The sequence below is a fragment of the Lissotriton helveticus genome, chromosome 4_1, assembly GCF_964261635.1.
Source record: "Lissotriton helveticus chromosome 4_1, aLisHel1.1, whole genome shotgun sequence".
Lineage (NCBI taxonomy): Eukaryota > Metazoa > Chordata > Amphibia > Caudata > Salamandridae > Lissotriton > Lissotriton helveticus.
The window spans coordinates 1,565,193,522-1,565,206,479 of NC_136063.1; the positions used below are offsets into that span (position 1 = coordinate 1,565,193,522).

General features: G+C 47.2%; 1 protein-coding gene across 1 annotated transcript in view; it reads right to left on the reverse strand.

The window, feature by feature from the left end:
* The window catches only part of PKD1L1 (polycystin 1 like 1, transient receptor potential channel interacting), a 1,793,388-nt gene that overhangs the window by 765,549 nt on the left and 1,014,881 nt on the right, over positions 1 to 12,958 (reverse strand). Inside the window, exons 38-39 of the mRNA XM_078688182.1 lie at positions 6,662 to 6,762; positions 6,107 to 6,296 (exon numbers count right to left, since the gene is read on the reverse strand). Coding sequence (XP_078544308.1) covers positions 6,107 to 6,296; positions 6,662 to 6,762 — 291 coding nt within the window. The remainder of the gene's footprint in view (positions 1 to 6,106; positions 6,297 to 6,661; positions 6,763 to 12,958) is intronic.

Below are 12,958 nucleotides of genomic sequence, written 5' to 3' on the forward strand. Positions count from 1 at the left end.
CGGGTGCAGTATTTGGCCGTTGGACATCGTGAGCAGGGATGGATGTTGGCCCAGACGGATTGGCGGTTGGACTAAGAGGCGATGGAGGTCCGTGAACCAATGCTGTCTCGGCCAGAACGGGGCAATGAGAATCAGGGTGCAGTGCTCCGATTTCATTTTCCAAAGGACTCTTGGTATCAGGGGAAATGGCGGAAATGCGTACGCAAACAGGTTGCGCCAGGCGATGGAAAATGCATTTCCGAGGGACCGCGACTGGGGATGCCAACTTGCGAAGTTGCGGCATTTGGCGTTCTCCCTGGTAGCAAAGAGGTCGATCTGCGGTCTCCCCCATTCCGAAAAGATGCGGTTCAGCACTTTTTGTTTGAGTTCCCATTCGTGGGACAGCGATCTCTGTCTGCTTAGAGCATCTGCTATGACGTTGTCCTTGCCTGGGACATACTCTGCTGTCAGCGTGATATTGTGGAGCACAAGCCAGTTCCAAATTTTCTGCGATTCGCGAGATAGTGTTAGCGAACGTGTCTCTCCCTGCTTGTTCAAGTAGTGCATTGTCGTGGTGTTGTCAGTTATGACAAGCACTAGGGAGTTTTTGATGCGCGGGAGGAACGTCTGCAGAGATAGGAAAACTGCCCTCAGCTCTAGGAGGTTGATATGGAGCTGCTGTTCCTGGTCCGTCCACTTGCCGCTGATCTGCAATTCTTGAAGGACCGCTCCCCATCCCTCTAGGGAGGCATCTGTAGTTATTACGTGTGGAGCTGCAGGCAGCAAGAATGGTAGTACTTGCGAGAGGTTCTTGGGCGTCCTCCACCAGAGCAAGGCCTTGGTCATTTGTTGAGTAATCACGATGTGATCCTCGAAAGAGCCTGTACTTTGAGTCCACTGCTTGGTCAAGGCCTCCTGCAGGGGGCGCATTCTGAGCCGACAGTGTGGAATAAGCAGAATACACGAGGACATCATCCCCAGGAGGGACTTGAAAGTACGGACCAGTAGGGTTTTCTTCGAGGTCACTGCGGTGGCCAGAGTAATCAGCTTGTGCTTCCTCTCCCGAGATGGGAATGCTTTTGAACATTCCGTGTACAAAGTTGCCCCAAGAAAGGTAAGAACTCGGGAGGGCTGTAAGGTAGACTTCTCGTGATTGAGCGTCAGGCCCAGTTGTTGGAAAATATTGAGACAGGCGTTGGAGGACTCTGCTGCGCCTTTCATAGATGGTGCTTTCACTAGCCAGTCGTCCAGGTAGGGGAAGACTTGGTGTCCATGCTGTCGTAGGAAAGCTGCCACAGGGGAGAGGTACTTGGTGAAAATTTGAGGTGCCGATTTGAGGCCGAATGGGAGGACACAGAATTGGTAGTGCTGCCCCGCTACAGCGAATCTGAGGAATTTCCTGTGGCGTTTGTGGATAGGGATGTGATAATATGCGTCTTGCAGGTCTAAAGCCGTCCTAAAGTCTCCTTCCTCTAGTGACCCCAAGATCTCCTGGATAGTCACCATACGGAACTATTGACTCTTCAAGAATGTATTGAGTGCCCTGAGATCTAGGATGGGCCTCCATTTCTTCCCTTTCTTTTGTATTAGAAAGAAGCAGGAATAAAATCCCTTCCCTTTCTGAGCTGATGGGACTCGCTCTATTGCTCCTTTTTTTAACATTGAAGAGACCTCTTGAAGGAGTAATCGTAAATGTCTGTGTTGAAGCTTGCGAGGAGGAGCTATCGGGGGAATTGAATTGAATTCCAACGAATGTCCGAATTGGATCAATTGGAGCACCCACCGATCCTTTGTTATTGATCTTCAATTGTGGAGGAAGTGTGTTAGTTTTCCTCCAAGTTTGAAAGAACGAGATGGCGGACGGACTGGCTGCTGGAAACGGTCATTGGCGTCCGCCAGTGGGTTTCCTCTGGTTTTTTCCCTGTAGTTGGACCTTCCGTACGAGGTTTGGCGACCTTGTTGCTGTCGCTGCTGCTGGTATTGCGATCGGCCTTGGTTATAGGAGTATGAGGATTTGCTCTGGTACGATCCTCTGTAAGAGGGCTGACCTCTACCCCTGTTCCCTCGAAAGGACTGGTTTTTAAACTGCAACGTGCCAAGCCCTCATGCCGTGTCCATTTCTTTTTCAATTGTATGTAAGGCCTCGTCGATTTTCTCCCCAAAGAGGTGCTGGCCATCGTAGGGCATGTCGAGTACTTTAGTTTGGACTTCTTGACGAAAGGATGTTGCCTTAAGCCACCCTTGTCTTCGCAAGACCGCGGCTCCTGCTAGCTGTCTGAAGCCGGTCATTGCAACATCTACAGCACAATCAATAAGTTCTGATGCCGATGTTTGGCCCTCCTTAAGGAGTGATTGAACTTCCTCCTTTAAGTTATCAGGCAGTTCCGTCAGGTATGGGGCAATATCCTCCCACAATTGCCTGTTGTAGCGTCCTAGTAGCGCAATGGCATTAGCTACCTTGACAGTCATGGCCGACGTGGTGGAAAAGCGTTAGCCAATACTGTCTAGTTTTCTGCCTTCTTTGTCAGGTGGAGCTGACAATTGGGAGGACGGATTCCTAGAGTTCTTTTGAGCCGCCTGGGTAACCACGGAATCTGGCTTGGGATGCCCAGTAAGGCAGGCTGGTGCTGTTGTTGGTGCCTTATACTTCTTGTCCAGTCGAGGTACCACTGCGGAGACCGAGGCTGGTGTCTGCATCAGTTGTTGCCCTTGTTCCCATATGTGATCAATGATAGGAATTGATCTGGTTGTTTTCATAACCGGGTCTTTAAAATCATATAGGAAACAGTCTGTTTCATGGGATTCCATAGTCATATGGAATCTTGTGGCCGCTCTCTCCACTAAATTGTGAAATCCGCCAATGTCCACTGGCAGCGAGTCCGAGGTAGTGGGCTCAGGTGTGGCCGGAGAAGGAGCGATGTATTCCTCATCGTCCCTATGGTCGGACAGGGCGTCCTGTACCTCCCCTTCTTCTTGTTCCTCACCCTCTTTATCAGAAGACGGGATATGTTGTACTGGTTCTCTCTCCTGACGGATCACCAAAGGTGACGGTCTAGGTCTTGGAGATGGGGTCGGTCCAGATATAACTGGAGTCTTCACCGTTGAAGGGGCCGATGGCGATTCAGGAAATCGCTTTTTTGTAGTCTTGGATCAAGAATTGTAGGTCTGAGACTATAGACACCGGGAGGCATACCATAGGTGTGTCTTCGTCAACGGTGCAGGCGTCGACGGTTTTGGTTTCGCCGTCGACGTTGTTGTCGTTGACTGAGTCTTAATCAACGTCGGGTGCTTCTTAATGAGAACAATCGATGACACAGGCTTACCCGCCATCGACGATGGAGTAGTAGTCGTCGTCGATGAAGATGCTGAGGACGCCATCGTCGTCGACACCGTCGTCGTCGATGTAGAAACATAGACTGTGGAGACGGTTTTCTTCAGCGCTGAGGGAAGCGTCGAGGGAAGCGTCGACGAAATCGTGGTCGACGACGGCGTAGGCTTCCTGAAGGCAGGAACCTCCTTGTCAGACGTTGTAGATTTTGCCTCTTAAGACTTTTTGACAGTCTTTTTAGGAGGAACGTCTGTAGGGCTAGGGGAAGCAACCCTTGGCCTCTTCAAGGATAATTTAGAGGAAACTGAAGCCATTTCACCGTCCTCTGAAGACTCCAGGTTGTCTCTGGTTTTCAGCCTGTTCAACCAGAGGAGCAACCTTCCTTCTCTGTCTTTTAGTGTTTTTGTAGAGAATGTTCTACAAATTCTACATTCCTTAGGAGAATGGTCTGGATAAAGACAGTATAGGCAAGTTTCATGCTTGTCATCGACATGGAGCCTCTTCTTACCACAAGATGAGCAAGCCATGAAGAGACCCTTCTCCTGTTGATCAGCCATTGTTGATTTATGAAGGAAATATCCAAATTATGTGAGGAAAAGAGATAAAACTAGGAAACCTGAGGAGAACTCAGGTGGAGACTCCCTAGCACAACGTGCGGTAGAAAATCTGAGAGACTGAGGCTCCTGACAGGAAGGTTTTAGAGGGAGGTGGTAGCTGATTGGCTACCTTCTGGAGTTTGGTCCTTTTTACAAAAGGACATAGATAGGCTACTAAGGTTAGGCCCTTAGGCCCACTTTTCTCTATGTATGTCTATAGGACATTACTTTTCTATCTACCGGAGACTCCCGTCTCGACGACGGGGAATGATTCAGGCATGTGAATCTATGAAAGACACCCATAATACTGGATAAGAGCATTTCAGCCTCTGTTACCCAGCTCAGTTTGTGTGACACATGCAGACAGCCAATCACAATGCATATTATTCAGGAAAGATCTTCTCATGATTAGGACAGCCTTTCAATGAAATGCGCTTTTCCAATATGCAGGCCAGCATACAGGAAGTGCCTTGCTCTACAGTTCGCTCAGGATAATTTGGGATGTCTTGTGTTTGGGTCCGGAATTACCCTTGCTTGTTGTCAGTAGAATAAGGGGCTAGGATTAGTGGAGTTTAGGATTCCTGATTAGATTGAGGAGAAAGTAGACAGGGAAACACAAATGTATTTGCAGCTTTTATATAGCTCTAACTTACCCCAAGGGCATTAAAAGCCCACAACTTTATTTTTTAGGCACAGGTATATTAAGTAATTTGCCCAGAATCATAGGAAGTTGATCCGAGGTTGCCCTGTTCCAAAGTAGCCAGCTGTGACGTTAGGCATCAATCCCTCCCAAACACTAAACAAGAAAATAGATTGTGGTCTTATAGCAATTAGATAGCTGCTTGAGCATGCAAAGTTAACATATTAAAGAAGAAGACAACTTGGAAGAAAGACTATTATCTGCTGAATGTGGCTGGTATGTTACAGAACAGAATGCATAATGATGTGACATACTATATGGTCCTATTTGTTATCCTAATGATACGTTGTGTCTTACCTGTACAGAGCCTGTCTTCCTTTTTGAAATAGCTTGATTGTGTTATGGACTTCTTAAGGGTGCTTTAATGTATGTTTGTGGGGTTTCCTACAGGCAAGAATCTGTTTGGAGGCATACAATGCCCATGTCTCTATTTGTAGCTGTAGCATCCCGTGCCTGTAGTTTGTCTCATCCTCACACCCACATCCATTTTTCTTATTATTACAATATCTCCCACTGGAGTTGTGCTTTACTTCTACACTTCAAAGACATTCTCTTATGGCTTTGCTTCCCCACTTACCGGACAGAGCAGACTGTAGATTATTTAAACTAGGTTTTATGCACCAAGGTCCTCTCATCAGTGTCACAACATCCTTAATGAAACTATCTTATTTATAAGCATTAGATTTAGAATTCATTTCAGAACGTATTGCCACCATATACTAAATAAAACACTACTGGCTGTATCTTTGAATGGCAGTTTTAATCCTTCAGGTGTTGAAGCAATAGGTGGTAGTGATTACAGAAGTAATTAATCTCCAGAGGCGGCTCCTCCGTTACGGCGGAGGAGCATTTGCGCCGCCGGCTGCCAGCACAGCAGGCACACACATTCATAAAATGGTAAAAAGTACCTTTTTATCATGAGTGGCAGGCTTGCGCTGCTACAGCACAAGGGCAGGGGGTGGGGCTGATTAGAGCAATTGCACTAATAAGTCAGCCCCCTGCCAAGTGCACATGAAAGAATGGTCAGCTGTCTACAGCGGACCAATCTGACCTGCACACTTCTGAACCTGCAATCGCAAGGCTGAGAAACAGCTGAAGGGTTACAGCCCAGGCCCCAGCCTCAAAATGAGTGCTGGGTTAGCCTGCTCCAACTGGCTGGATTTGCATGGCACAAGGGAGTAAGTCCCTCCCTTTCCGCCCAAGAGCACCAGACTGTGACCGGACCATGTGGCCACTAACGTACTTCTGGTGAACTTTTTGGGCATTGTGCCCCACCAGATGTTAATGTTGTTGGCTGCTACTGTTCATCTCTACAAATGTGGGCAGAAATAAGGGCAAACTGGAGTTTTCTCTGAACTACCATTAGTGACAGCCCGATATTGCATAATGAATGTTCCACAATGCTGATAGGCAGAAATACTGTTAAACTGCATGGACCATCCACACAAGTGTTAACTGGTCAGTCCAGTAAAACACTTCCTCGGATGACTCTTCATGGAATACCTGCAACTGACTGTTGTTGCTGTGATGCCTTGTTGTGGGTAGCAACCATCTGTCTTCCATTCCTGCTTTTCATCCCAGTACAAGCACTGGATCCACCGAACGTGGACGGTGTAATTCACCACATTTGCAAAGTATTTATTTTTAGTTTTCCGATTATAATCTGCATCCAATAGGGCTAGATAGCAAGAACCTGTATGAAATGCAAAAGCAAGGTAAAAGTACAATAATTTAGTATTTTAAAATCGTGTGTGTAGTCAATCTTTAGTTAATATAATTCTGAAAAAACTGTTCTCTGTACAGTATGCAATCACCAGTCATAGTCCAAAAGATTGCAAAACCAAAATTAAAATACATGTTTCTATCTATCCTATAGTAAACCTGAATAATAGAAGCCCATCCTTGAATACAACTGATTGCAGGCCAATAGCTTGGTTTCATTGTATGATTTGCCATATCAAAATCTTTAACTGGATGCATAGAACAGGTGAAGTTAAAAAGATCTGTGGGGGGACAAGAATCCACAACTACAATATATGTTTACACTGCATCACAAACCTTTTAAGGAAGCACCTGGAATCAGCATCTGAACAGTTTCTCCATCCCACCAGTGAATTTGCTTTATATTGAAATTAGATGGTGTTGGTTTCTGAGCAAACCTGGAAAACAAATGATTTCTATTTTGTAGAGAAACCATTTAAAATCTCTTTCCACTAGGACATGTCTTACCTGGACTACATACTAGCTCAATCATGAAATGGGTGAACACTGCAAATCTGACATTTTATGTTCTCCTTTAGTTCAGATGTATTTCCTGGTGGCATTTAAAATTCACTTTGAAAATGACCACTGTTTGGGCATTGTGTGCCTCTGTGGTCCGTAAAATAGCCCAAAAAGATGCAGATAGGTGCCTTATCTGATCTGGACGTTCTTAACGGCACCAATGGAAATTGGTGAACACAGCATTTTATTTTTGTACAATCTGACTGGCTGTCTTTTAAACAGAATGTGTCTCTATGTTTGACCATTCTGAATGAATAGCTGGACCAGTACACTAATTCCAATGTGTGCAATAGAATAGTTTAACCAAAAGGTCAATGTTTAAAAAACACATTCATTTAAACCCTTCAAACATTCTTTATAACTTTTCTACCCATATGTCTGTTTTAAAAATGATCACATGCTTTTAAAACTCATCGTTACAGCTTATGAATTTTGTATGTGTGTATGTATGTATTTGTATATATAGCATTTCTATAGCGCAAATCTACCCAAAAGAATGTTAGAGCCTCCTTTTTTGTTACTAAGTAGTTATGCTCAGCTTTTGAAAGACATTGGGAGGCACACTCTATGATCCGCTGCCATCAACAAATTGTAATAGGGTGTTGGACTTGGCCCTTAGGGCAGGTTCACCCCTAATCTTTTTGCCTTTGTTTGTGACCCAGTTTTAGTGATTTTTGGGTCTCTGAGCACTTTTTCCCTGTGTCCCAGAGTAAAGTGCGTGCGTGTAGTATGGCTGGCCTGCCCTCCCATAGGAATGCATGGGGAATGTGTGTGTCCATGTTAGTTCCTGATGCGTGGGGAGTGCAGGCTCGAGTTTAGTATGTGTGAACTCGTGAGAGTGAATGCTGCGCGATGGTATGTGCGTCTTGTATGTGTCTAGAAGGGAAGTGCTACTTCTGGACATTGATGTATGTGTGCAGTGAGGGTGCTGGAGCGTGATTGGCTGGAGCTGGCTGGCATGCCAGGCTCGAGGAAGTCTGGATGGGTCTGCCCGGTGGTGAGTGTGAGATCAGCATGAGTGATGTGTGGGAGGAGTGCACCTGGGTCCTGGATGGGCTGGGTTTTTCCCCACACAATGCTGGCTCCGCCCCCCTGTGGTTTGTATAACGACCCAAGCCTCCCCAGTGAATGAAAGGGGTGGTTGGGCCATCAAGGGTACTCCCAAGCCAGCTGCAACTGGTTTCCCCCCACCCTGCACCCTGAAACAAAGGATTTCACAGTATAAGAAGGGGCTGTGTCCCCTTACAATTGGTTCTACTTTTGGATCCTTGCCAGAGGGGGCTGTTGCTGCTGCTAGGGCCAGGAGGACCGCCACTTGGCTTGTCTCCCTGCCTGGAGACCCAGTGTGCTGGCTCTGGCCCTGCCTTGCCCCCCTGCCTGCCTAAAAGGACTTTGCTGAAGCCCTACTTGCCAGAACGCCTGGTAGCGCTGTTATTTGATTTATAGCGCTGGGAGCGCTTTTAGTTTACTTACAGCGCGTTATTTTGGCCCCAGCGCTCACTAGCGCTTGATTTTGCCTTTAGAGCGCTTTGGAGCGCTCTAGTTGTCCAGCCGGTGCCCACCCGGCGTTTGCCCGAATTTGCGGCCGAGCGAGTGCCCACCTCGCTTTATATTTTAATTTGAAGGCCGGTGCCCACCCGGCATTGCCCGTGATCACCGCCGCAGCCCGGGCCGAGTGGAAGCAGCCGCTGACGTCATCGACCGGCCGCGCTGGGATTGGCCCAGCCGGCCGAGCCTCCCGCCGCGTCATCGGGGGAGGAGAGAGAGAAGCAGGAAGCAGCCTGCCGCGTCCTTGCGAGGCTCCTGAGTGAAGGGGAGCCCCGCCCGCGGCCCCAGCAGAGTCGCCGAGGAGCCGTCCTGCAGCCCCAGACAGCCAGTGAGTGTCAGGAAGGGAGGGGCGCCGGTGTCCGCCCCCCCCCCCTCTGCCCGGTAGCGCGAGCTCGCGCTAGCTTCTAGAGTGAAGCCACGAGGGCTCCAACGGGGGCAGCATTTCGTTGTGGGAGCCAAGGGCTCCGGGGGCAATTTATCTTTACGAGCCTGCGAGGCTCCTGGGGGCAATCTGCTCATCGAGCCCGAGAGGCTCTGAGGTGCCATTTCTTTCCTGTGCACCACGGGGCTCCCCACGCCCGCAATTGTGTGTTGAGCCCAGAGAAGGCTCGAGGGGGCAGTTCTTTGTTGTGTGAGCCCTGAGAGAGGCTCACCGCCCACCTTGGTATTTAGAGCCCAGCGAGGCTCTTGAGAGGGCATTTCATCGTTTTAGAGCACTGAAGCTCTTGGGTGATATCATATTCGTTCAGAGCCCAGAGAAGGCTCACAGCGCCCACACTTGTTTTAGAGCCCCAGAGAGGCTCTTGGGCGCCATTCATTGTTCCTGAGCCCACGAGGCTCCAACGTTGCCCAACAGTATTTACAACTGTCCAGCACTTAGTGGACAGTTGCTACGTTTAGGCTTTGTGTTCTTGGCTGCCTGCGCGGCCTTCCCTGACATTGAGACTCAGGGCATTCCAGCCCTTGCGAGGCCAGTTGGCCTGAGGGACATTTCTAGTGTGGTGCTACGTGCACCCTGTGCAATTTATGATTTACTGCTTATTTGATGCCTGCGCAAATGTTCTACTTGCACCTCTGAATGTGTTTTACTACCTCATGTGCCATGTTCTTTATGTTTTTATTCCCCTTTGCTAAAAGTGACCTGCTTAGAGGAATGTTTGTTGTTACCTTTGCTAAAAGTGACCTGCTTAGGTAATTGTTTATGTTTTTATTCCCCTTTGCTAAAAGTGACCTGCTTAGAGGAATGTTTGTTGTTACCCTTGCTAAAAGTGACCTGCTTAGGTAATTGTTTATGTTTTATCCCCTTTGCTAAAAGTGACCTGCTTAGAGGATTGTTTATGTATTACCTTTGCTAAAAGTGACCTGCTTAGGTGATTCCTTATGCTTTTATTTCCCTTTGCTAAAAGTGACCTGCTTAGAGGAATGTTGATGTTTTATTGCCTTTGCTAAATGTGACTTGCTTAGGTGATTATTTTAGGTTTCCTTCCCTTTGCTAAATGTGACTTGCTTAGGTGATAGGTTTTCCTTCCATAGGTCCTGATGATAAGGTCCTAGTTCCCTGCGTGATTTCCCTACAGTGTTTAGGGTGGCGTAGGAGGTATTTTCCCTTTACCAGTAGTTACTGGTTGTATGCTACATTTACTATTTCTGTGTTACAGTCATTATATGTTTATGTGCTAAGTGTTATACCTACAAGTATTTTTTCTAAAAAGTGCATACCCCTGACAGTGGTCCAGGTGGCCCTGTCCTGTACATAATCCCTTGTAAATCTTGCCCGTGCCTGTTGGCACATTGTAAAGTGTGTGTGTTATCTAATGTGTTCTTAATATTATAATACAAAGGCTATTTTTGATATAACCTTGTGTGGAGTTTCCTTTGTGGTGGGCCTAGGGTGTTGTCGCTGGGGTGCGCGCGCAAACGCTTTACACATCGCCTCCGAGATTAGCCTTGCTGCTCGCGTCACGTTACCTAGAGGGTGAGCAGGGGTTATCTTGGTGTGTAACTCCCTTGCCCTGACTTAGAAATGGTGATCCCTGACTGATTTTGGCAGGAGCCTTGGCCGGCCGGGGGTCCCGTTTCTAACATAGGGTGGTACTGAACTCCGAGAAGACAGAGGTCCTCTTCTTCGAACCCTCCCTCACCGCGTGGTACAGCTCCTGGTGGCCCGCCACCCTCGGAACCCTGACTGACAATGCCCCGAACCTCGGCATCATTCTGGACTCCTCCCTCAACATGACTCACCAGGTCAATGTCGTCACCTCCATCTATTTCAACTCTCTCCGCATCTTCTGCAAGACCTTCAAGTGGATCCCACCCGAAGCCACAAAAACCGTCAACCATGCACTCGTCACCAGCAGATTGGACTACAGAAATGCCCTCTACGCGGGAAACAACAAATCCCTGCTACAGAAACTCCAGACCATCCAGAACACTGCAGCCAGACTCATCCTCGGCACACCACGACATGAGCACAGGACCCAACACCAGTGAGACCTACACTGGATCGCCATCGAAAAGAGAGTAACCTTCAAACTACTCAGCCATGTCTACAAATCCCTCAATGACATCAGACCCAAATAACTCAATGAAAGAATCTCTTTCCACGCACCCAAAAGACCCTCCACTCCGCCGACCTCGCCCTAGCAACAACCCCGCACATCTGCAGAACCAGAGCCGGGGGAAAAGCCTTCTCTTACGTCGCACCCAAAGCCTGAAATGAATTCCCTGTCAACATCAGATGATCCCCCACCCTGCATACCTTCAGGATGAGCCTCAAGACCTGGCTCTTCGGCTTACCCTGAGCTGTACCCCCCCCAGCGCCTTGAGACCCTCACTAGTGAGTAGTGCGCTTACAAACTCCTGATTGATGGATTGATTGATTGTACTAAGCCCTTTGTTGCTCACTTGCATTGTGAGAATGTTTTTTCTTCTGGTGTAAATCATTTTGATAGATTTTTCATGATTAGAATTCCACTACAAAAGTGAGCCTTTTCTTAATACTCTACAAGGATTCTACATGATGTTTGTGAAGTGTTAAAATAAAATGTATTTAAACACTAAACCTAAGACGGATTTGAGTTCTTCCTTGTTATTATTAAAAACATATAGCGCACAGCTACCTCCAACGGAAGTGTACCGGCGCAGTTTCCTAAAAAAAACGGTATACTACAAAAATACAACCAAAACATGGCAGAACAGTTAATTCAGTCAAAACCGCCAGGTTGTTAAGGCCTTTCTAAAAGGAAATTCCTTTTCTATCCTTATGCGTTCCTCCAGCATTGAATTCCACACCATGGGGCCACGTACAGAAAAAAGCACGCCCCCCCATTCCTACTTCCTACTGGGAACTTTGAGAAGGTTTTGACTGTTCGATCTCAAAGTTCTTGTTTGTAAGTATCTCTGAAATCTAACTCTGCGATACTTGGGGCCAGTATCATGAAGGGCTCGATGAGCCAAAATCATGGTTTTGAACAAAACTCTTTTCTTTATGGGCAGCCAATGAAGACTCACCAGATGGTGGGACATACTATGTCTTACAGGAATATTTCTGATGATTCTGGCTGCCGTGTTCTGAATAAGCTGGAGTCTTGAAATCAGGTACTCAGGTAAACCAATAAAAAGACTATTGGCATAATCCAAGCGAGAAGTGATGGTGGCATGTACCACCGCTTGCCGGGAATCCATAGGAAGGTAATGTAGAAATCTGCGCAGGGTTTTTAATTTCCTGAAACACACTGACGACAGCTGCGCAATATGGTCTTTTCCTGACATTTCTGCATCCATTTTAAAACCTAGATTACGAACAGATTTGGCTGGGATCGGGGGAGGGTTAAGAGCAGTAGGCCACCACTGCACAGAGTGCATGGGAGATTTATTGTTAAAAAAGAGGACCTCCGTCTTTTCAGTATTAAGCCTCAAGCAGTTATCTGACATACATGACACAATTTTTAACAGGCAGTTGTTGAAGCCAGTCAGATCCCCCCCTTCTGTTTCCTTAAAGGAGAACAACAGTTGGGTGTCGTCTGCATAGTTGACAACCCTCACACCGCACTTCTCAACTATTGAAGCCAAAGGGGCCAGGTAAACATTAAAAAGAGTAGGGCTCAGGGCAGAGCGCTGAGGGACTCCGCACGACAGCCACTTGGTTTTGGAGGTAAATGGATGTAACGCCACTTGATGCGAACGCCCCTCAAGAAAGGTCCAAAACCAGGACATAACTGAAGCTCTAGGGCTTTCTAGTCTGTGCAATAGGATCTTGTGTGACACTGTGTCAAATGCTGCGGAAAGATCTAACACAAGCATTGCACAGTCTCCCTGATCCGCAGATTCCCTTAAAGTTTCAGCAACTTCCAGCAGGGCAGTTTCAGTGCTAAAACCTTTTCTGAAGCCTGACTGTGAATCATGCAGCAGGTTATTAAATTCCCAAAAATCAGACAGCTGTCTCTGCACTTCTTTTTCCAAAATTTTAGCAGGAGCTGAGAGAAGAGATATGGGACAATAATTTTTTAAGACCATAGGGTCTGC